Source organism: Ictidomys tridecemlineatus, chromosome 14 (genome assembly GCF_052094955.1).
Source record: "Ictidomys tridecemlineatus isolate mIctTri1 chromosome 14, mIctTri1.hap1, whole genome shotgun sequence".
Classification (NCBI taxonomy): Eukaryota; Metazoa; Chordata; class Mammalia; order Rodentia; family Sciuridae; genus Ictidomys; species Ictidomys tridecemlineatus.
This window is the reverse complement of record NC_135490.1, coordinates 31,901,642-31,928,131: the sequence shown is the minus strand read 5'-3', so window position 1 is coordinate 31,928,131 and position 26,490 is coordinate 31,901,642. Positions and strand designations below refer to the sequence as shown.

The 26,490-nt window shown below is 35.5% G+C and overlaps 1 protein-coding gene across 14 annotated transcripts in view; it reads right to left on the bottom strand.

Annotated features, from left to right (window-relative positions):
* Tenm3 (teneurin transmembrane protein 3) overlaps window positions 1–26,490 on the bottom strand; it is a 2,430,710-nt gene that overhangs the window by 397,642 nt on the left and 2,006,578 nt on the right. For 11 of the 14 annotated variants that reach the window (XM_078031007.1, XM_078031002.1, XM_078031009.1 and 8 more), the window contains one exon: window positions 16,709–16,987. The exons of the other annotated variants lie outside the window; for them this stretch is intronic. In XM_078031007.1, coding sequence (XP_077887133.1) covers window positions 16,709–16,987 — 279 coding nt within the window. The remainder of the gene's footprint in view (window positions 1–16,708; window positions 16,988–26,490) is intronic. 14 annotated transcript variants of the gene reach the window in all.

Sequence of the window (26,490 nt, the reverse complement as noted above, 5' to 3'; positions counted from 1 at the left end):
CATTTTCAAAGCTCTTTCCTTGTCATTGAAAAGTAAATATCCTCAGAGAACTATACTCTTTTACCATCTGGATACTAGTAGAGTCCATGCAAGGATGGGTGATGTATTACAGTAGGTTTTGGAATTAGACTGTACTTTTAAACCCCCGCTTGGTCATTTAGTATCTGTATGATCATAGCAAGGTATTTTGATTCTCTTAGTTTTCTTTTCTCTATAAAGTATGGGTAATACTAGCCTTAGAGGATGGTTGTAAACATTAAATATAATAAGTGCTCAACAAACACTATCTATAACTCTATATCAAGTTGTACTCTGCCATTTAGATTCTCATATAGTGGTTTTTCTAATGAACAGTTAAAACAACAATCATATCCAAAATCCTTAACAGGAGCTAGGGTTGTCGCTCAGCATAGAGCACTTGCCTCACATGAGTGAGGCACTGGGTTCAATCCTCAGCACCACATAAAAATAAATAAATAAGATGTAGGCATTGTGTCCATCTACAATTAATTTAAAAATTTTTAAAAATGCTTAACAATTATCATTGTAAAGGTCACCATTACAAAATGCTTCTCTACAGTAATGGCACTTTCTATGGGAAGTCAAGGATTTGGGAGAGAATACAAACTTCCCTGTGTGTAAGGGAACAAGCAATGGTTGAAATGAAAGAATTTTGTGAGTGAAATTTTCTAATTAGAATACAATCATATTTCATGGAAAGGGTCAACATAGGCTCTCACTTCTTTCTGATATTTTTTCCAGGAAAATAAATCTTGCCTGACATCTGTCAACTAGCAATGAGGCATGTATTCTGTACAAACTATTTTAAATACAGAAGTGATGAGCACACCTGGGTATCTAGGGCAAATATTCTTATTCCTTAAAGCACCATCTTTCATGTCCATATGGATTCCCTCCCATCAATTTTTACCCCTTTAGAGGCCAGTTTGGGGCAGCAGTGAAAATATGAGAACACTTTGAGGAAACACCCTTTTGGACTCTGCGCCAATCTCTTGATATTTTGAGACAAAACAATAAATGCATTTCAATCTGCAACTGGTGAAATCAGGTCATGAATAGGAGGCCCTTTAAATGCAACTTTTTCACAATATCAGCTCCTAGAGTGGCAGTTCTTTGTCTTTACAGGATCCAAAGGCTCTGGCAGATTTTTAAGCCCTTTGGGTATATACCGAGGAGTAGGATAGCTATGTCAAATGGTGGTTCTATTCCAAGTTTTCTAAGGAATCTCTATACTGCTTTCCAGATTGATTGCACTTAAAATCAGCACACTATATTAACGCAGCCATATCAATGCTTATAGCAGCTCAATTCACAATAGCTAAACTGTGGAACCAACCTAGATGCCCATCAACAGATGTATAGGTAAAGAAACTGTGGTATATACCCACAATGGAATGTTACTCAGCACTAAAAGAGAATAAAATTATGGCATTTGCAGGTAAATGGATGGAGGTGGAGAATATCATGCTAAGCAAAGTAAGCCAATCCCCCAAAAAATCAAATGCTGAATGTTCTCTCTAATAAGTGGATGCTGATCCATAATGCGGGAGCCGGGGGAGGGATATGGAGAAACTTTAATTGGATAGAGAGGAATGGGAGAGGAGGGAGCATGGAGGAATGGAGGCAGGAAATATGGTGGAATGAGATGGACATCATTACCCTAGGTACATGTATGACTGCATATATGGTGTAACACTATATCGTGTACAACCAGAGAAATGAAAATTGTGCTGCAATTGTGTACAATTAGTCAAAATGTATTCTGTTTTTATATATGCCTCATTAGAATGAATGAATGAATAAATAAATAAATAAATAAATAAATAAATAAATAAATTTTTTTTTTTTAAAAAGACACTGGCAGGGTTAGGATACCTGCAGTGCCTTTAACAGGCCACCCACATAACTCAACTGCCTTAACTTAAAATCAATCAAGACTGAGACCCAGGAGGAAGAAGAATATGATTTACCCTTAATAATAATCTTGTAAAGGAAATCAATTTTATGTTGTGATTGTTTTGAGATTTGTCAGGAAGTAACTAAAATGTATGGGAGTTAAATATTCTGAGATTCTGCTCTTTAATCTCTAAGGCTTCACACTACTAGCAAATTAATGCATGTTAGGGTATTACTATATATGGGAATTAACTGGAATATTAAGATGCAGTATTCTCATTGGACACTGAGCAATGAATGAGTGCCCTGTTCTAAGGGCTAACTAGGAAACATGAAGAAATAACTTTGCTCTTCTAATTCTCAACTAGATCTGCCATTGTTCACTGTCCATCTTGTTCTCTAATTAAGCCATTACATTTTCCCTTAAATCCACATTTATGTCTGATGTTTGATCAAATCTTCACATTCTGCACACTGTTTCACAAACTGCAGTGTGAATTCTTCTCTACCTATAACATTACATAATTGTGCAGTTGAGAATCTCTTTATCTTCCTATGGCTTTTCCTTTTTTTCCTCTTACCATAACATTTTTCCAGTTCTTCATTCAAAAGCTGGGTCTTTGGTGGGCTGGGGTTGTGGCTCAGCGGTAGAGTGCTTGCCTAGCTTGTGTGAGGCACTGAGTTTGATCCTCAGCACCACATATATATAAATAAAGGTCCATCAATAACTAATAAAAATATTTTTTAAAGAAGCTGGATCTTTGGCTTCCTCTTCTTCCCTCACATCACAATGCCTGGTCAACACCACCATCACTTGTACCTTCTCCTGCATTCACAACATCACCTTCCTGGTTCACATCAAACCTGCCTCCTTAATCCCAAATTCTCCATAGAGTCCATTCATCATCCATCATGTCCCAACTCTGCTTAAGGATGGAGATGGGACAGATCTACACACAGAGACAATCTTAAGCTATTCAACATGACATCTACAGTTCTTCATAAGTAGATTCTGTTAAACTGTTAACTTGAACATCCATTTGCTTCTCAAGAGGATGCTTCCAGATCTGGTGGCCTCCTTAAATGTGCACTGGTTTCACATTATTGCTTCCAAGCAATTCTTCAAATTTTTCCAACTACAAACATGTACTACTTTTCTGCCACACTGAAATACATTTTACCGCCCTCCTAAATCCTGCTCAAACTCTGTAAATTCTAGTAAAATCTTTCCTTTTCTAAATCTTTATTGCTTTCCTCTTCCCAACATGTAGTTTAGCGATGTATTTCATACAGTGGTTTTTGTCTTCTAATTGTTTCCTCTTGGCTAAGCCCCTATCTCTCTAAGCCTACAAGCCTGACAGCAAAGGATGTATTTTATTCCTTAAAAAATACCTCTCAAAATATTTAGTATAAGGATATTCACAAAATGTGTGCTTAATACAGCCTGACTTTTTGCAGGATTAATGCTTTACTTTTTAATGAAAAATAGATCTCAATAACTTCTTGTGACATTATATATAACTTCCATAAACCTATTCATGTCTGTTTTTCTACAACCACACTATTGCTTTTTTTACAATGCCTAAAGGTTACATATTACACTGCTAGTGGATAATTGTATATTCCTGAAAATACTTATTTTTAGTTGGTATTCTAGATCAGAAACTGTCAAAGCTAAAAATTACTATTTATACAAGGTATTTTACAAATTTTATCCCGTCTCTTCACAAAGATTTAACAGCACAATTTTTATTGATGTTTCGTTGTTGAAATTTAAACAATATATTTTTAGGTATTATAAAGCATCTTCTAATTATATTACAGGACATTGACAAAAATAGACTGTGTAAATAAATTTAGTTTCCTATATTACAAGACATATTAAAATTAAGATGTATTAAATGTTAAAAAAGCAATATATCCAGGTACAGTGGCACATGCCCATAATCCCAGTGACTTGGGAGGCTGACACAGGAGAATCACGAGTTGGAGGCCAGCCTCAGCAATTTAGTAAGACTCTCAGCAACTTAATGAGATCCTGTCTCAAAATAAAAAAAAAAAAATTAAAAAGGATAGGGCTGGGGGGTGAAGTTGTGGCTCAGTGGTAGCATGTGTGAGGCACTGTGTTCAGTTCTCAGCACTTCATATAAATAAAATGAAGGTCCATTGACAACTAAAAAATATTTAAAAAAAAAAGACTAGATGGGGATGTAGCTCAGTGGTAAAGCACCCCTGCGTTACATTTCCAGCACATACACAAAATAAAGTAATATAAAAAATATATATATAAATGAAAATTTAGGGAAGAAATCAACATTTCTGGTATAAAAGAAGCTGAAGTAAATAGTATCACTGAATTGATCATATCTCCAAGTTTCTAAGAAATTCTCTACCTCAAAAATACCTTAAGAAAATCAAACTGAGGATAACATTTGCAAAACATTAAAATTTAAATTTTATAGAGACAAAGGGTTAAAAGATTTTTATATAATATTATAAAACCAACTGTAACTTAATTAGAATATATATATATATGTCTATGTCTCTCAATAATTATGTGTATGTATAAATCTGTATCTATATCTTACTTCTTTTCCAACAGACTATGGATCAATGGAAAGATATACACCTCCCAGTGTTATTACTGCCTGCTTTAATTTTTTAAATAAGGGTACAGAAACTTCGTGGAAATGCTATTCTGAGCTCGATTAAATACAGATTTTCTTGGGAACTAGAATTTCTACAAATGAATGCATGTTGAAGCAAAGCAGAATCCTGCTAGACTGGAAGACCATAAATTTGTGCTGTGCTCAAGCGCTTTTATTCTTGGCGTTTGCACCACTATTCTATTCTTCATTATTGTAAACTTTGCACATGTCTAGGAGCAGAAGGCCCACATAGAAGGGCATGTTTACACATAAAAGATCTTCCTGCAGCTAAACCTATCTCACCAAGGCCACATGTATACAAGAGAGGAGTCAATGCCCCGTAGCCTTTGAATTCTACCTTTACCTTCAGTTTTCTTTACATCAGGAAGATTCATGTATAGCCCAACAGAATAACAGAGGCACAAACTGACAATTCATGAAAGAAAAAATACAAATGGTATACACATACAAAAAATACAAATGGATGAAAATATTTCACCCGTGAATCAAATAAATCACAACCATAGTATGACACTATGTTTCAGAAGGAGAGGTAGTGGGAACTAAATCAGAACAAGATATGTTCCATGCTTTTGTAATTAGGTCAAAATGTACTCTGTTGTCATGTATAACTAAAAAGAACCAAAAAGTTGTTGTTTTTTTTTTAAATTTCATTAGGAAAGGAGTATAAATGGAGACAAGCTGTTTTGCGGGGCATTTTGACAGAGTGTATCAAAAACCTCAAATTGTACATACTTATTGGATCTGAAATTCCATTTCTAATAATTTATCCTATAGTAATCACAGAACTAGGTGTAAATGTGTAAACACGTACCCACTAGGATGGTTATTACAAGTAACTTATGTTTTCTAACTTTTTTGTTTAAATTGGCAAATAAAAGTTGTATGTGTTTATCATGTACACCATGATGTTTTGAAATATGTACACATTGTGGAATGATCAAATCAAGCTAATTAACATGTGTATTAATTCAGTACTTATCATATTTTTTTGTAATAAAAACACTTAAAATCTACTTTCTTATCAATTTTCAAAAATTCAATATATTGGCTGGTCACAGCGGAACATATCTGTAATCCCAGCAACTCAGGAGACTGAGGCAGGAGGAAGGCAAGTTTGAGGCCTGTCTGGGCAACTTAGTGAGATTCTGTCTCAAAATAAAAAGTAAAAAGGGCTGGAATACACCTTAGTAGTAGAGCCCCCTGGGTTCTATCCCTCCGATCTCAAAAAAAGAAAAGAAAATTGTTACTTACTAAAATCCCCACAATGTATAAGAGATCTCTTGAATTTATTCTTCCTAACTAAAATTCTGTATCCTTTGAGCAACATCACACCAACCACTGCCCCCAGTAAAATTTTTAATAGTGAAAATTCAAACAACCAAAATGGCAAAAGTAGTGGGTACACAAAACAAATTATGATATGGCATACTATTTAAAAAAGCATCATGGAGTAGCATAGCTAATAACACAGGCAAATTTATGTCAGGAGATATTGCTATTTTATTATTGTAAAAAACAAGCACACAGATAAAGAATAAAAACATATCAAATACCAAAATAGGAACTGGTTAATATTATCTAGCTTTTTTCTGTTGCCTAATAAACGTGTAATGCTAAGTAATTAAAATAGATTAAAGGTATGCATTTAAAAACTCATAATGTTTTATTCTTAAATTCATTTGCTCTAAAGTTCCACTTTTATTGTATCTGTCATATGGAATAATTTTAGGTTATTAAGACAGTACTTTACAAATAATGACTAAGTGCCTAGAAATTCTACTGATTATCTGAAACAAATCCTAAATAGGCTCATTTAGACCATTTGGCTCACCTATGAGCATATTTTGTATCCTGCCATCTATACAGTGGTACTCTTGTCACAGCAAACGAGACACAGTCCATTATAAGGGCATGTCTCATACTTGTTTTCTGCAGCAACTGACATTTCATTCAAGCACTTTCAAATCCCCCAGGAATCTCCATCTGCTGTATATCAAAATTTTAAGATCTCTCTTTGTGAACTTTAAGACTCCCATATAAACCAGTTGGAAGGGCAAGCCTACTTCATCCTGATTACTGGATATTAATCAGTGTAGTCCAAATCATTATTTCACTAAGTCACCATTTTCCAAATTTGCAATATGTAAGTAATGACTACCTCTCTAGCTATTTATAGACGATTTCTAATTTTCTTAGACACATCAGTCATGACTAGGCTTTTGGTCCTCCTTTTGCATATTTTTCAAAAAATTATTATTTGATAGTCTCAGAGAATTCATTTAAAAATAAACTGATTACATAATTATGTTTATAAACATGCATTTTTGTTTTTAAGGAAATAAGCTGTTTAAAATAGTTCAAAACAATTTGCACTTACTAAGGTGGAAACACTTATTTTCCGGCTATTGATTTAATCCTTAGGGCAAAGATCATACACATGTCATGTATATGTATATATATGCACATATGGGTGTAGACACACACACACACACACACACACACACAGACCTCAAGGATCAGAAAAGGAAATAAGAAATCACCTTTGTCGCTGAAGTAATACTGAATGCAATCATGGCATTCAGACTCCAAAGCCAATAACTGCTTCTTTTTCATAATGCTCTAGATGAGAAACCACAGTTTTACAGTTGTATAGAACTATTTTAAATAAAATACCAATTTTGGATAAGAATGTACTTTCCCCACAAATCTTTTTATGACATGAAGTCTCAATTCCATCAAATATTATCAGTTTATTCTACTCTGACTTGACATTTGTTATGATTTCAATCAATATTAAATAAAAATGTGTCTTTCTCTTTCTTTTTTTATAGTGCTGGAGATGGACACCCTGACCTTGCATACACCAGGCAAACACTGAGCTACATCCCCAGCCCAGAAATATCCTTTTTAGTAAACCTTTCTGTAGCAAACACCAAACTATTTATGCACACAAAATGGTAAGATGAAAGTATCTTAAAAGGTAAGACAACTTGAGGAATTCACAGTTGCATAGGTTTATAGTCCAAGGATCCCTGCACGCCTGATCCCTCAGTCCAGGTGCAACTCATTTCCACTTAATCTCCTCAACTTCCAGTTTCTTATTGCATTTCTCCTTCCCTTTCCTTATAAAGACGCTGAAATGTCTTGCAAGATAAAAATATCCCTTCCGCCAAATTCCCCAGGTGTCTTCAACCTAGCTCCCTCCTTCCTTGCTTAGTTGACTTTTGGAAAGAACAATCTCCACTCGCTGATGCCACATTTTAGGTTTCTGTTCAGCTCTCAGCCCTCTGCAATTTGACTGCCATACCCACTACACAGAAATTAACATCTTCCTGTCCAATCCGCAGGATAAGGTGGCACTTAAAGGGGCAGAATGTTGGAAGTTTTTGATTCTGCAAATCATATACAATCTGCCTTCTGTGGATTGATACTTTTCCCCCTCAGTGGAAGTTCATTTTTTTTCATTGGTGCTTCTTCTATAGAAGATATATTAGAGAACTCATGATTCATCCTGTGATTGTCTTCATTTTATATTCTGTTTGCATTTGGGAAGACTTCTATCCCTGGTTTTAAATAAGTATTTCTAAACAAAATAGCACTAAATGTAATGTATATATTATATATAATAATATATGTATTTATATTATATATTACTATGTATACAATGAATATTATATATATACATATATAATATACAATAAACACACACACATAATTGTGTAAAAGATTACTGAACTGAGTAGTAATTCCCTGGCTGAATTTCTAACTTTATAACAATATGCTTTAACTCCCAACTTGGATTATACCATCATTCACCCAGTCTACCAAGTTAGAGAAGATAGTCTTTTTAAATGACTCCCTTCTCCCTATTTCAATGCAAATAATTAATCACCAGATTTTGATTCAAAATGAATGGGTCTCCCTTTCCTCCCTGGTTCTTTATCCAAACTTATATTTTCCCATTTTGATTATTAGAATATTACCTCATTGGCTAATTTGTTCCCAGTTTGACCCCTAGATTAGTCTGTTTTCTGTTCTATGACCAAGTACATGATGCTGGGTACTTTATGTAAAAAAAGAGGTTTATTTAGTTCATAGTTTGGGAAGCTGAAAGTCTAAGATTGGGCAGCCCCATCTGTTCAACCCAATCTTAAACTTTCAGCTTCCCAAACTAAATGTGCTAAATCCCTTGACTGCAATGTAATATGGTAGAGAAATAGAATGGGAGTCATCCATGTGCAGAAAGGGGTCAATGTGGGGGATGGCCTCATTTTATAACAACCCACTCTCATGAGAATTTACTCACTCTGTGAGCGTAGCATGAACCCAAAGGCAGAGCCTCCAGTGATCATCTTCCACCAAGTTCTACCTCCTAAAGATTCTACCAGATCTCAACATTGAAAGGTGGGGAACAAGTCTCCAGCCCGTAAACGGTTGGGCTGGAGAACCACTTCCAAACCAAGTCTATTCCAAGTCGAGTGAATCATTATTATTATTTGAATGAATATTCAATAGCAACTTCATTTCCAGGTTCAGAGACTGGGTAAGGTGAACACAGTGGCCATGTCCCCACAGAGCTTACTCTCTTGTGGGAAAGACAGCATTCCACACTGCTTTCAAAGTAATTTCATAAAATGGGTATGTGACCATGCAATCCCTCTAATCAAAATTCCTCAGTGCTTCTTTTTTAGCCTGCAGCAAAAAGTGTAAATTCCTTGAAGGACCTCTGGATATATTCTGAGACAATTTGTGCAGCCTCAACTCTCATGTGTTACAGGCACCAAACAGCTTGGGATTTGAGGAACAGTCCCTAGGAACTTAACACATTCTCCTTGACTGCTTTGTCTGTCTTGTATTTCTCTATAACCTTTAAGCCTCTATTCCAATGCCATTTCCCTCTCCACCTTTATGAAGCATTCTCTCCTCTCCTCCCTGCATTCTCTCTCTATTGGCAATATTCTGCTCTGTGCTGACAGTGACTTTGCATATTCTGCTGTAATAACACTTACCATATTAAAATCCAATTACATGTCGACTTGCCTGTTTGCCTACTAGCCTGTGAGTGACTAGAGGTCAGGACCCACATCTTACTCATTTTTGTTTTTCCAGCACTTGGTACAACAGTCAGCATTTATTATTCATTGAATGAAGATGTAGTTGATAGACCAAATAAGAAATCAATTCGATGAGTCACATCCAAACTTTATTCAATTTTTAGTTTCTGTGTGACTTATAATAGTGATATATAAAGTCAAGGTAAGAGTCATCAGATGTTCCTAATTGCCCTTTTCCCAAGTTTATACGCATTTGTATCCACTTTTATATGCATTCAAATAGCTTTTACATTTAGTTTATGTACAATCTAGTCATTATAGAAAACTATCTCAAGTCAACCAATAAATATAAAAATATTTCAATATCGTAAAATTATCACTGAAACGACTCAGTAAATAATGTAAAAGATTTTCATGTATAAAACTGTATGTAGATGTAATGTTAATAAACAGAATCGTTAAGACTTGAGAAGAATATTCTTTAAATAGCACACAAAAAAATCAGTTAGTTGCTCTTCAAACACTTGAATACACTCAGAATGGCAAATAAACTAAGGTTCTATGACTGTAACAGTTATTTTTTCTATTTCAGTGATAATTACATCAATAAACCTGATTCAGCATTCACTGCTGTTCGATTCATTAATTAAAACAATTTTACTGCTACCACTGTGATTTTTCAAGGATATCAAAAACACATTCAAAAATCCAAATGGCATACATCATCAGTTTTGTTAAGTGCATGATATACTTCATGTTGATTTCAAATCTGCAACTAAAAGAATGTTCAGAATTTAAACAGAGGTAGCTTATATTCTATATATTTTAAACAAAAATACTTAGAACACAAGATGAGTTTGGTGGAATTGGCAATGTCCACATGACAAGTAGCAAATTGAAAAGTTTACTGAAAAGCCTCTTAGAATGAAAAACTATATATGTATACTAAATAAGAGAAATGGCAGTAGACTTCATAAGTTTTCATAATAGTAGTTTCATAATAATATATTTTTAAATTTTATTTAAATCCTAATACTCAAGAGTAAGCTGTACATATTCAAGAAGTGAATATATTTCATCCTTAAATGAAAAATGGAAACTTTTACTCAAAGAATGAAAAGTCACAATTGAAACTACAAATGTATATGTATCGAGGCAAGGTAACTATTTTATACATTAGAAATGATTGTATTTTGCAAAGCAGCACTTCAATTCTGAGCTTGATTTAGTAAGCATACCCACGTATTACTTTCACTCATATTGACATACTAGAGCACCTAAAACATAAAATATAATTTACAGTGGCAGACCATGCCAGAATTGACCACTGCATGCCAGAAGAGGGCTCATAATTGAACTCAACATTCAAGTTATAAGTTACTGTGTGTAATAGAATCTCATAAAATTAGAATAACACTAAAACAACATTTATTTCTACAGCAAGGGAATTTCATCTCAGTTCTCACAATTTCCCAAGAAGGCTGAAAGAAAAATTTGTGGATAAAGCTGAAGGAACAAAATTAGGCTAGAGAAGCTAAAATACACACACACACACACACACACACACACACACACACACACACGCCTTCAAATTATCTTCAGAAAATCCAAATATTATTCCCTTCATGAAAAGAGCTAGGGAAATGCCATCTTCATGGTAGCTACAAGCATCAAAAGTAGGTGACATAATGGGGTACTCCAAGCCACTAGCAGGTTCTCCCAAACTCTTCTAGAATTTAATTGGTAATAGAATAACTATAGGTCCTTGCATTTCCTCTCTCTCACCTCATACAGTGACTCAGAAAGAGAAGAAATTGCACTGCCCACGCTTTCAGAGAACATACACTGCCTGACATAGTAATTTGGATTGCAAAATAGCTCCAGCTCTCTGTTGAGAGACTGATGTAAACAGTATCAGTACAATGGTTTATCAAATTGGTTTAAGGGGCATACCTTACCTTTTTCCTTGTAAAGTACAATAACTCAACTTTTAAACTTTATCTCTCTATACAGAAAGCAGATTTTTAAAAGTACCTATTTCAAAAGACAAATTGCTTCCTTGAAAAGTGTTTAGCAGTGCAAAGCAAGTATCTTGTATGAAAAAAAAAACTGCATTCTAATGTTATAGGCTTTTTGTTAGTCAAATTAGCCCTTAATACTTCAGTATCATGCACAATTAGTGTGGCCTTCCTGGGGTCCTACAACAGGTACATTGCTAAGACCCCAGGTGAGAAATGAAGTCTTAGGGGAATGATTTATTTTATTGTGTGAACTGATGAGCATCAGTTAAACTGCCTTTTAATTGACTGGCTGTCTAAGTAACATGCCTTTGAGGGAAACACTACTTTTGAAATTTCCTTCGGCCAGGAGGGGAAGGAGCATGCTAAAGTCTTTGAAGTCTATAGCCATCAAACTAATTATCAGCAGCATTCAATGCACATTCATTTAATTACAGTAAATTAAAAAGGATGTGGGGTTTTGGAGGAAAATAAGAGAGTCAATCAATGGTGATAGAAATTCCAGACTATGCAAATTATCAGTGCCTTTTTCTGGGAGAGAGTGTTGGTTCTCTCTCATCTTACCAAACCTACAAACACTTGACTAATGTAGACAAAGGGAGGATAACAAAGAGGTGGGGAGGGAAGGAGAGGCCACTGAATGTGGGCCAAAACTATGTAGGTACTTAATATTATCTATTTAATTTAATCTTCATAACTAGTTAAGGATGTAATTTTCTACCTTCACAAATAATAAGAGCACACACTCACAACTCAGTAGCTGCCAGGCACTGTTCTAAAGCACAATATATACCTGAACTCACTTAATATTCACAACAGCCTTATCCTTTTAGGACTGTATACTAGTCACTGTCATCTCTATTTTACCTACATGGAAACTATAGCACAGGACTGTTAGGTGACTTTCCCAAGGCCACACAGCTGGGAGGGGATGGTACTCATACAAAATCAGTTGGCCTGCCTACAGGCAGTATGTTTTCAACCTATACCCTTCATGAAGGTTCTCAGGCTCTGAATCATGATACAGTAGAAGAGCAGTGCCAGCTCCTCCTGGCCTGAATGATGTCAAAGGTCAGTTTGTCCCAAGAGGCACTAAGTGGTAGAGAAAGGAAGAGCAAGATGAGGGACTTCCAATTGGGGAACACCACATCTCTGGAAGTAGCAACACAACAGAATTAGCAGAACAACCAATGCATTAGCAGGCAGAGATGCACAAGTTGGGAACTCACACCCTGGGTAACTGAGGATTAAACTGTTTTAGGGGGTGAATGAAAGGATGGGAGCCCTGATCTCTGTGATTCTGAATCCAGGCACCTTTCAGGATACCACACACTGGATGACAAAAAACAACACTTGCTTGACTGTCCCTGGGAAACGATGCATATGCAAACCTTTTTTATAGCTTAAAGATGGATGTTTTGAAAAAAGCAAAAAGTCCTTTGTTCCTGATATTTAAACAGATATTTAGAATTAAGATCAGATTACTTGCAAAGCTAGATAGTGGGAATTCAGTCGGGGGTCTTTTAATAACACATCAGAGACAGGAAAGATGCCTAAAATAATCCAAAGCATACTGGTAATTTTACCTTTGATTAGAGAATCCCATTGCATTTATTTTTTTTTTTTAACCTTTCAACAGCTTACTAGAACTGCTGTTAATAGGTGGGCACAAATCACTGTTCCTTCAGCATTTATCTGGTGCTTGGCAGGTGACTCACGAGAACGATGACAACCCCAATGATCAATAAGTGTCCAGAAAGGACTTCTCCCATATGCTTAATTTGGAAAAAAAGATCAACATTTGGAATTCCATACGTAACTCAATATACTACAGAATCTTTCTTTCCAAATTCTTTTTTGACTTCAAATTCCCATGGTCGGTGAAAAGTTAGGTTTGCAAAAGAATGAATTTTATCACTTGTTTTGAATCTCTGCTCACATAGAGATGTGTGACAAGGTCTGAATGTTCTTTTATTCTCCTGGGATGCTCCAGCCATCAAAATTTCATTAGCCTCACAGTCGTTCTAGCACCTTCTTAACTTGAACTGTTGGCCTCTTTATCAATAAATAAATGAAATCTAATCTGTTTTAGTGACTAAACACTCCTTTGAAGTTATAACTACAGTATCAGACACTTCACTTGCATACTTTTACAAATGTTGAAAAGCATCTTTTCCTGGGGAAAACGACCTCATTCACAGTTATTGCAAATGATGAAAACAGTCAATGAAAGGTCCCATGTTAAACCGGATGAGAACAAATCAGTGTCTGGTTCTTAAATTAGTTTCATTTGGTGAGATATTTTACCCGGGTCTTTCTTGTTCTGACTTTTAGTGATATAATAGGTTTTCCACTGACACATCTCAAGCTAGTTCAAAAAATGAATAAAATCAGACAAGCAAAATAATTGAAGGGTCAAAGTAAAATATAATGGGAAGATCAATAGACTTTCAAAGTGAGAGCCATTCAAAATACCCGAAGAGAAAAAAATTGAATTATTTTAGTAATTTTATATTAGAAATATTTAACTAAAAATACTGATAGAAATAGAAATATGTATTAGTTTTGAGTATGTTGGTTTTGAAGATGTTAGAAGAACCTGTGTATGATTGCAAATTTTAGTTCTTACTATAACACAGCTTAAGGGAAAAAAAAAACACATACATTTTTATATCAGGGAAAAATCCACAATGCTCCTGTTTAACTCCACAATTCAAAATTCTAAGGTCTGCTATGTTTCCCCAGATCTTAAAGTAATTAATTAGCTTAATGAATTCTTGGTCTTTCTGAGTTATCACTGAAATTTCAGAACAAACAATCTGAAATGTTCCTATGGAAATACATAATAAATATATGAAATCCTCCGTATTCATTAAGATAACATATCTCTTTTCTTTCTTCTTGTTTCCTTCCTTGAACCAACCTCGTTGGGAATTCTTGGACCATCAAAATGTTGTTTAAAAAATAATCACAACCAAACCTTGAGCAAAGAGTAAACACAAGTTTAAGTCATTGCTGTCCAGCTCAAGAAACACTGCTTTTGACACTTTATACTCTTAACTTGGCTGACCTGTTTACTCTCAATAAATGCTGCCAAATGTTCAAATTTCAAGGCAAGGCCCTTGTCACTTTCTCCCTGCCTCTCTTCATTCTGCTTCATAACCAACACTTGAGGAAATGAAAGAGTACAACTTCTCTAGCTTTCCCATCACTCTAAGAACTGGGTCTATGAGATTCCCAGGGAAACAAGGTCCTCCTCTAGTTAATAATAATTCATTCAGATGCAGAGGGGCAGCGGAGTTAGAAATTCACAAGTTTTTCTGCAATCCTCTCAATCATTTTTTTTTAACTAAACATTACAAAGTTTGCAGATTTATATTTTCTGAAAAGAAAGAAATGATACATGTTTGAAACTTGGTCATTCTCTTCCTTTCTATAATATCATAAATTCTATTGTGAATTTTAGGAAAATCAAATGCAGAATTTGAATATAACAATGTACCTGCAATTGCTCAAGGAGTGTTATATGAAGTGCAGATGGATGGGAAGCAATATTTACACCAAATTGTAAGTAGTTAAGGTTAGCGACTCTTGAATCCACTATGAAAATTGATATAAACACAGGATTTACTGAGGTGAATGGATTAGTTGAGGAAAATGTTGGCGGCCTGATTCTGAGACTCATTTTGTCCAAAAGAGGTATCCTTGTTTCTTGCTTGAGATTGAAATAAAGCTAGCTTTTACCAAGAACTTGCACTTCCAAAATGAAAATATTAAGTGTATGTCATTAATTGATCTTGACTTTAGTTTTATGCACTAAAATCTTCTATATAAGGTAAGAAATAGTTTTGACTTCTTAAATTAGACTTTTTCCCTGTGAATAGGAAGGAAATGCCTAATAAGCAGTGCTCCCACTAGGTACCACTTCACACTGTCATTTAGCTGAAACCGAAAACTAACCAGAGATCTGCACTCTTATTACAAAGCCAAGCTGACAAAGTTGTTCAATAAATATTACAAATGAAATATTATTAATAAGATAACCACCTTTCTTTCCAATGTCAAGGGATTCTTTTACCTTAATTTTGTCTTTTTTTGATACATTGGATATGCATAGCATTAATAAACAGACTGAAGTAGCATTAAATCTGAAGGAGAAATTTTTTTTTTTTTTTTGTTGCTGTTTTCTGGTGCATTGGCACTGATGTTCCAATCCTTCCTAGAAGTAGCACTGACAAAAATTAAGCTTTTTTTAAAAAAAATTTATTACTGCATTATTACACATAAATTAAGTGATTTTTTGTTTGTTTGTTTTTTGGTAATCCTGTACCAGCATTAGGACAGAAGTCCCAGTAATTTATAAAGACATTTTTCTTTCTTACATGTAGAAAGCTACTATTTAGATACCCTTAAATCCAATTTTTGTGTGTGAATTTAATTGCATAGTCATCCAGTTCCCGAAGCACATCAAAGGCCACACTCCTCCTCTTTACCAAGAATTCAATTGCTCTCATCAACTAGGAAGTTTAAAGCATGATCAAATTTGTTCTTCAATCACTTGAGCCCTGTTAATAAACTATTCTGTGTGCTCACTCATCCATTCTAAGACTCTGCAACTTCTTTAAGATATCTTCAAGAGGAATCTACAAAGATATCTTTGATTGCAAGCTGGCTCTGGGATAAACCTTATCAACACTTGCTTTGCTACTCTACGGAGGATAACAGGTGACATGGTCCAAGATAAGTCAAAGTTAATTTTTTTTTTCCTGTACACAATTGAAATGTTTTTCAAAACTATAGCTAACATATCATAGACTACTTGCATAATTTAACAATCTAATGTTCAATATTGATTTTTTTCCAGGAAAAAAGAATGCATTATTCAAGGACATTTCTTGTATTCTACTGCATTAAACAAAAAGAAAGGAAGAAGGGAAGACAAAGAAGAATGGGAGGAAGGAAGAAAGGAAGGAGAACATGACCCATAGTCAACCAAAATAGGCAGAAGCACTGAATGCCAACATTATAAAGCAAAAATGAAACTTACCATTCTCACTGTCGGACTTGTTTTCGTGCTCTGTATCTGTCAGGGTGAGGGCTGAGTTGGACCGGCTTGACAGGCAGGAGCTGCGGCCTGATTTGACCCCCCTGCCCCAAAGTCTCATGGCATGCTCTGGGGACATCACTGCTTCATTTTCAGTATCAGCATCTGACCCTGCACTGATAGAGTAACCTCTGTGAGGGAGCCCCATTTCCGCACAAAATGCCAGTCCTCTTCGAGTTGCTGGTTCACAAACTCCTAACTGCCTTAGGGTAAAATTCTGTCCTAATTAGGGGGAAAAAAAGATAACAACTAGTGAGTATATGATTAGTCTTAGTTTAGTTTTTTTTTTTTTTAAAGAAAATCTCCCTGAAATAAACACTCACACATTCAGGTTTATCTGCTACCAGCACCAGCGTTCCCATTAGCTTTGCATGGTATATGGTCAAGGGGGTGCAATAATGGGGCAGAGTGGGGCTGCACTGCAGCCTGTCTACAAGCTCCAGCTCAGACATCCCTTCTCCCACAAGCACCTCCATGGAGATGAGCAGGTACCACAAACCATGAAAACTCAACCCAGAGAAAGGATTCCTTACAATGGCAGAATTTTGTTTAGCAGACTTATGAAGTAATAGAAATTGTCAGAATTATTTCCTGTGTCCTGGCTCCAATCCTGGACTACAGGATTTTCCCACCCAGATGTTACTCCTCTGAAAAAGAAGAAGTTTCCCTTAAGAATAAATTTGTTCCTTAAGTAAAAACATGAGTTTGCTCAATCTTATTACATCTTCCCACCTTAATTTAGCAATCAATATGAACACGGATGGTGTGTGTGTGTGTGTGTGTGTGTGTGTGTGTGTGTGTGTGTGTGTGTGTACACATGCATGCACTAAAATTTGGGGTGTAATGTCTTGAAAATTTGCAGCATGCTTTGGACATTTTGACATTCTAGGGATTTTTTGCTTTAATAAACACCTGGAAAAATCTGTATTGATCTGAGTAAAACAATTTTTGCAAATAAAGTAAACTCTTAAAGTGAAAGTATTATGTATTTAAAAATTAATGATAAAATCAAGTTCCCTGAAAAATAAATGGCTGTGAACTCTGTGGGCCTTTACTAATAAATTGAGCATAATAAAACTCATGACACTGCAATAACTTAAAGCAAAAGTGTTTAAATTAGGTGACACCTTAAAATGACTTCTGTTATTAATGACTTTCCCAATCCTGTATTTATTCTTGAATTCTCACATATGTTTGATGATACTATGGATGAGAAGAGTGTGAAAAATGTTTGCTTGTAAGATGTATATATAGGTCTCTTTCATTTATTATATCTTGCTGATATGGTAGACTCTGAGACTTAGGTACCAATAAGAAACAAAATATTTACAAAGAATAGTAGTATAAGAAGAGTGATTTAAATTCAGCTACTGAATGACCAACAGTTTTAATTTTCCTACTTCTAGGAACACTTCAGTTAATTTGCTGGTATGAGAAACCTATGCTATACTTTTTAAAACAGTGTATTACAAATTACTTATGATAAAATGATATGTAGAATCTGCTAGGAAATAAATCAAACATAAAGTACAATATAGCAAATATTGGGCTGTAAAGATATTAGCAGCCTCCAGGCCTCAGCATATTTTAACTAGTGTGGTTAATTGCTTTATTGCAATGGTCATAATCAGAAGTTGGAATCAGCTTTGTCTTGGTCAGACTTCCAAATGGATTCTGACAATGACACTCATAAATAATGAAAATCAGTTGCTACAATTAGCTGCAAATCAAACTGTGCTTATCAGGGAGATGTGAATAAGCATCTGAACCAAAAAAAAAAAAATCCACAAAAAAAAATAAGAAAGAAAAAAGTGCCTGCCCACTTCACAGTGAGAATGTGGGTCAACTCACTGAGGTAAGACACAGGATTGTCAGTATTTTTAGTGAATTCTACTTATGAGAGTCAATCCAAACAAAATCATTGTCATCATGGACTGTTAATGGAATTGCTTTAAAACAGTTTACTCACTGTTATTTCCAGGTCACATTTAAAATGCCAGGGGGTGGGGGGTACAGAGAACTCTACAACATTTTAATATTACCATCAAACATGCAGGTTTTTCAAAATAAGAATACAAAATAATTTTTAGGGAGTGAAAAAAATAAATAAGAATGATCCTCTGCACTTCCCTCCTATATTGGGAGGTGCCCACATTCCAGAACAAAAAGACAGATGTTATAAAACGATAAGCATTCTCTTTCTTATCTTTGAACTTAATATTTTGAAACATTTTCCAAGTTTCTGACTTTTCAGGCTATTGCCATCTTGATGCAAAAATCCATGAGGTGAAAGAAAGCAGAAAACTGCAATCTTTATTTGTTCTCCAGGTATGTAAACACAGTTCATTTTGCAGCTAAATATCCAAGGCATCATCCCTCTGAATTGTATGTGATCTAAACTCAAGAACAATTTGAACCTGTGCAGTCATCAGCTCACAATAACTCAAAACTCTTTAGGGCTGTTTCTGAAATGCAAACTAGAAAGCTACCCAAACAGCAGGAATCCCTGTTAGATTTCTTCACTGAATTTAAAAGTTTATTTTTGTGTCCAGAGGAAAGAACACACTAAACTTGGCCTCTGATGGACCTGTGTTAAAGCCACTTACTACCTCTGTTCAAATCACTTCCCCATGGCTTTTTACCTTTCAGGGATTTCAGGACTTGGCTTACAAGATAGTTTGTATAAATGAGGGGAAAATTCCTTAAAAAATAAATACCTTGACAAATGTAATTAATGATCATGGAGAAATGTGTAATTTTTATGGTGGGGAAAGAATAATTTTCAAATCACTTGCAAATAGCCACATCACCACCAAAGTTGACTTTGACATAAGTAATTGACTTCATTCAAAAATGCCTTTTCCTGAGAAATGTCACAATGCTTCAGATTCTATTATTGTCAACTCTCCTGTTTGGGTAAGGCTTTTTAAATTTTAGGATCCCTTGTTTTAATGCAAACACCCTTCTCTGAAGATATCTAACCATTAGGCCAGAATAAATTATCTACCAGATAATTTCCTGCAATCTAGCAACACTTAGCAAGATAAGCTATACTTATGACAGGCTATGCAGTTTTGACAAATTCAGAGTTGAGACAAGAAAGGTTCCTGACTAGGTGAAGAGATAATTGGTGGGATAAAGGAGGTAGGAAGGCTGAGCTGGGCTAAGAATGTTTGGGTACAGCTTGAAGGAGATGTAGAAAAGTAGAAAAAGAAAGGCATGATGAGGCTGCTTAGGTACCTCTGGGACCAGGCTAACCATCTGATAGCCTTGGTTAGAGTCAGATTCAGTTCAAGTAGCAAATATTCTATTCTTATTTTCCATGATTTTTTCAGATTGTAAAAAGTCTGATGTTCTTTGCGCTACTTTTAGCACCACTTCTCTTAACTTCTCTTTCTGCCTTCTAGTCATTATATTAATTCTCTTTGGCTAAGAATGGCAAACAAGTATTTCTCTCCTGCACTTTGAATTTTTTTTGTAACCTTGATCAGCAGGGTCAATGGCAAAGTTTCCAATTACAACTTGAAACAGCACCAAAACAACAAATTGTAGCAAGAACAAGTCTACCTGAGGGTGGAATTCACTTGTGATTAAAATGCAAGGTTAGCTTGCACCAGATTAGGCATTTTTGTTTTATGACACTCATTAATTTGAAAATCTATAAAAGAAAAACTTAATGAACAACCTAGGCAGTTGGTATCATTTAAAAAAAAATCTTTACATTTTAAAAAATGAGTTAGCATACATGACAAAGGAAAAAGGATGGTGTAAGGGAAAACACTTCAAATAAGGTTGGTACATGATACCCCTTTAATAAATGAAGGGGATCAGGGATCCTATTTGGCCTTTTTCTCATACAGCACCTACAACCTAGTCAGAGCAGAGAAGAATTCTCAAAGCTGCAAATCAGAGTATTCTTCGCCAATGGGTAAGACATCTATTATCTCTTATTTGAATTGGAAAGATAAAAATTGTACGTAAGAGTCTAGTCTTAGAGTGGCACAGGGTGATGCCAGTACCCTGGGGGCAGTGTATCCTCTCCCTTCTAATGTCCAAATTTCCCTAAAGTTGGCACCATCTCTTACTTTTTAAAAAATAAATACTTTATTGAGATACAACTTATATACCATATGGTGTACAATTCAATGGCTTTTTCGCAACTATAATGTTAGAATACTTCTATTTACCCAAAAAGAAATCTTCTAAAATTTCCAGCTTGCTTCCCCTATCTCCCTCCGCCTATTTTGAACATTTCAGATAAAAGAGACCTTACAATGCGTGGTCTTTTTTAATCAATTGCTTTCAATTAGCATAATGTTTGTAAAGTTCAAACATGTTATAACATCAGTTCTTCACTGTTTTGCATGGTTATATAATATTCTTTTGTATGGATATACCATATTTTATTTATTCATTCATCAACTAATGGACATTTCAGTTTTTTGCCACTTTCTGACTATTATGAACTGCTTCTAGGAATATTTATGTAGAAATTTTTGTGTGTACACGTTTTCATGTCTCTTGGGTATACACCCAGGAGAGGAATTGCTAGGTCTAGGGCAGTTCCCTACTTAATCTTATGAAGGCCTGGAAGACTGCTTTCCACAGCAGATGTACTGCTTTATTCCCACTAACAGTGCACAAGGCTCTAATTTCTGTATGTTCTTATCCACACTTCTTATTAGGTATTGGTTTTCTTTTATCACACTGCAAGTAGGGCCTGAAACTTGCAACCTGTGTTTAGAAAATCGATTGTTGGTACTGAATGTGGGCGGGGGGAGGAATAATTGTTATTGTTAGAGCTAGGCACTTGTAATCCCAGAAACTCCAGAAGCTGAGCAGGAGGATCACAAGTTCAAGCCCAGCCTTAGCAATTTAGGGAGCCCCTAAACAACTCAGTGAAAATAAAATAGGGATCAAAATAAAAAATAAAAAGGCTGGGGATGATAAAAAGTGATAAAAAGTCCCTCAGTTCAATCCCAAGTATTAACAATTAAATATAACAATTAAATAAATAAAAGCAATTGATTTATGGGCCTACGTGAGAATTCATTATTTATCTTTTTTTTTCTAGATTTGCTCTTATGCTGCTTTTATTCCTTATAAAGTACTTTTCTATTAACAATGTAAATACTCTTTAGCTAAGATGGTTTGCCTTTGGGACTCTACCCTATACAAACAAAATCACTTGATCTAAATACACATGTACAAAAAATGTTTACTGCATCATTGTTGCAAAAATGTAAATAACCCAAATGTTTACCAGAAAGGGAATGGCTGAATAAATTACATATCCATGCTATGGAACATTCTGGAGCTAGCATAAATAATGAGTTTGAATCTCAATCTTCAGATCTGGAAGGAAGACCATTATGTATGTTTTAAGTTAAAATAAAATGTAAGTTGCAGAATTAAGTTGAATGGTATGATCTCACTTCTGGAAACAAAGGAGGAGAATTAGCAGATATGTAATTGCTTGTGGTTTGAACATGAACAGAGAAGAGAAGGAATATATTACTATTAATGATAGTTCATTTAAAAGGGGTTGTAAGTGAAGGAAATTAGCTATTTTCTGTCTTATAGTTTTGCATTTTTACTTTCCTGATAATTATTTTAGTAATTTAAAAAACAAAGAAAAATCAAAACAACCCATTTTACATGATTTTTTTGATTTGCTGTTTAATAGTACCTATTCAGTAATTAGACATTTAATATATTACCTTCTCTTGGGAAAGGGGAAGGTTAGGTTTTTAAAAATCTTCCCTTCTGGTCTGGAGTTGTGGCTCAGTGCTTGTGGTCTGAACATGAATAGAGATGTGGCAGAGTGTTTGCCTAGCATGGGTGAGGCCCTGGGTTTGATTCTCAGCACTGCATATAAATAAGTAAAATAAACGTCTATTGACAATTATATATATATTCATTATAAAGAAAAGAAGTTGTGTATGATTATATAGGAGCATTTTCCCCTCCATTTCAATCCTTCCCTTTCCCCTTATCATCTATGAATTATTTTAAAGAAGATTAACCAGGGGCTCAGCGGTATAGCTCTTGCCTTGCACATGTGACACACTGGGTTTGATCCTCAGCACCACATAAAAAATAAACAAACAAAGGTATTGTGTCCAATTACAACTAAAAAAAAAAAACTTAAAAAAAGAAGATTAATCATCTGTTTCTTTTACAAAATCCAGGAGTAAGAAATGGACAGATGAATCAATATAATTGTAATACACAGAAATAAGATAATCTATCATTGTCTTTAATTATTTTTCTTGGTCACTATAAGCTTGAATGAAATTATTTATTTTCAGGCATGGAGTGACACTCCTCCATAGGTACGAGCATATCACAAAATAACAGATCAGGTAAATGCTTCTTATTTGGTACTTGTGACACACTGGGTTTGATCCTCAGCACCACATAAAAATAAACTCTACCATCTTAGGAGAGTTTTCTATTTGGCTGAGTTTCAAAACAGTAAGACAATTACACAGTAAGAGAAATACCTGTAACTTTATTTCCAAGTGCATATTTTTTCAAGACACTCCTCTTCTTATACTTTCCCACTAACTACCTGAACTTGCCCTATCCCCTTTTACTCTGCAAATAAAATTCAAATACCTTCAACTTCTTGCTAAAGTTATCTATTAATGTTACTAATCTCCAAAATCATACACTGATACCATTTTGGCATGCTGAATCCTCTGAACTGAAGGAGGCTGGAGACTTCAGAAGGAGCCTCAGAACAAAGTCTCTCTCTGGCCTTATCCTGACCTCCTGTCTCTCACCTCACCGATGCACATCACCCAAACCAGAGGTCCTCCTCCTTAAGGTGGATCACAGAAAATTGCACCTCAGACCAGGGATATAGCTCAGTTAGTACCTTGCTTGCCTTGTATGCACAAGGTCCTGTGTTCAACTCCCAGCACCACCAAAAAAAAAAAAAAAAAATTTACTGGGACAGGGTTGTGGCTTAGTGGTACAGCGCTTGCCTAGCATGCATGAAGCACTGGGTTCGATCCCCCGCACCACAGACAATGGAACCTCTCTCGCAAAGCAAGTCATTAAACCAAAAATGATCATACTATCCCTGCTCCCTTTTACCCTCTCCCTAGAAAAACCCTGGTTCTGAAGGTGGACTGGCCTTGCTGCATTTCCCCTCCAGTCTGTTACTGGAACATCACACCCTTTCTGTCCAATCACATTTCTATATGACTGTCCATTTTTCATCAAGCCTAATAAGAACAGACAGCTTTCCCTAGGTCTCTCATTCCTGAAGGCTCCTGTTTCACACAAAACCTTCATTAGTACATTGTTATGCTTTGCTCATGTTGACTTTCTCTAGATGAGAGTCCTATGTGCCACAGGCTGGGTGAGGAAAGGTAGCCCACCTTTCTGTCCCTACACAGATAACTTCAAATTTCCAGAGGGTGTTGAAAATGACCACCGTGCAACATACTTATAATCCAATTCATTGCACAAAACACAAGTCTAATGGAAGCCATTGCAGGATGCCCCCTCAGCAATCATTTTTAGAAAGCAGTTGTGGAGGGGGACCTCTGCCAATGGAAATCTGGGTCCAGGCACTAAGGTGAACTGGATGAGGAGGATGAGAAGGGAAAACCCCAGCTATATCTGAAAGCAGAGAAAGCAGGATTAGAATGAATGGCCCTGGAGAATGTGCATTTTCTTCAAGATAAGATTCGTGAGGCCCCCCAGAGGAGGAGGAACATATGGATATCGAAAGGAAGGTTTGGTGGCCCAAAAGGGGAAAACTACATTAACTCCACTGACTTTTAAAGAAAGAGCATCTTTTAAGCCTGGATCATGAAGGATTTATACACTCAACCATATATACACATACATAGTGATTTTAGCAACCACTTGTAATTAGAGAAACATTTTTAGATTAATTCTTTAATCAAAGGCATTCTGAAAATGAATTTGCTTCTTACTTTCTCTTAGTAATTATTCCTTTAGAACAAACCAAGAGCCGGAGATGATAAGATGCCTACAACCTATCTGTTGGTATCTGATAGTCAAACTGCAGTAGGTACTAGTATGAATAAGCGTATGGTTTGGCATAAAGCAGCAGGTGTTTAATAATTGTGACTGAAGCGGCACCACAGTGATTCACAATGTGGATCCAAAATTGGCAACGTGGTGAGGACCCGGATACAAGTTTAGCAGTAAGCTGGGGGCTCAAGACATCAGACCAATAAAGGCCGAGGCAGGGGGAAAGGATTACCCCCACTGCGTCCCGAGGAGGGCTGTAAGCTACATCTATCTGCTCACACCTTCTGGTAGGTAATCTACAAAGCGGGTTGGCGGCCAAGGCTGAAAGAAGCACTTGCCTACTTAACAGCCAAAATTAGTTAACAATCACTTAGGCAGGGGAGCTAAAAGAGAGAGTTAAGAGGAAAACATTAACATGAAACAATGATAAACTGGAGCTATTTAACTTGTGTCTTTAGTACAGAAATTTAAGGTTGAGTAAACATGACCATCTAAATCCTTTAATCCCGCCGCTGACATTTATAGTGACTGAGAAGGATTAATCATTTTGATCTCCAAATGAATCATTTTAAGCAGTTAATATTTAAAAGTAATAAACTTTGGAGTTCGGAGTAATTAGCCTAGTGGATCTGATTAATGTTTCAGGTTTTTGTCTCTTTATTAAACCCTATCTTCACACACACAAAAAAATAAGTTTGCTCAGGACCAGTATTTCAGAAAACACACAAAAAAAGGTTTCAGATTCCTTTCGTTTTTGTATGATGACGGAGGTGAGGGGGAACGCTGGGGAAATGAAAAGTTTGGGGTCTAACTGGAAATTCATAGCAGCATTAAGTGCTGAATGGTAAGACCATCTGGTCATATTTCTTTTGAAGTCTAGGATCAGTTCCCATTATTCACTATAATGGCATCCAAGACTAAACCAAATTTCAGTGTTTAAAATTAAAAGCATTTTCCTCTTGGCTCTTGTAATCTTCCTCTTTCACAATTTCCAACATGTCAGGAGGTTTGATATATTTTCACAGTGCAAAAAAAAAAAAAAAAAGCAAGTAAATAGAGTAAAAATAAGAAGAGTAAGAAAGTTTATTCCCTTTCCTTTCCTTTCCAAAACAGTACAGAGACACCATAATTAGTATTTTAGCAAAGGAATTATTAATACTATTTTTACATCTGCCCACTGCTATTAGTGACATGCTAAAATTATAACTTGCATGTTCAACATTTAAGAAATATGAATTAAATTCTTTTGACCTATCTGGAACAATATCATATATTGAAATATATAACAAATGACTTATGATTTTAGTATTAAAACTGCCCTCTGATGTAATCCATATTGAAGAGCTTGGAACAGGTCTTTTTTGATTTGGAAACTGATGAAAATATTTGAAAGACCTGGTTCCAACCCTTCATTCTCTCAGCACTGTCTGGATATGTCACATCTGTGATTATCCTGTTGGGCAAAATGTCTTTATCCAGAAAAACCCTGCAGTACAACGGCAGCAGAGGTTTCTAAGAGAAGATTGTGGTTATGACTCAGTAGAGGCCATGTGCCTGCCCATGGCGCCAAAGGAAATCTCACCCTGGCTGAAGCTGTATGAGAGTAAAAAGACAAATCCCAAACTTGCCACATTCAACTACAGTTGTTTGAATGTGTCTAGCTCTGTTTTTGTTTTAATATTATGGTTTAGGTAAATTTTACATGCACA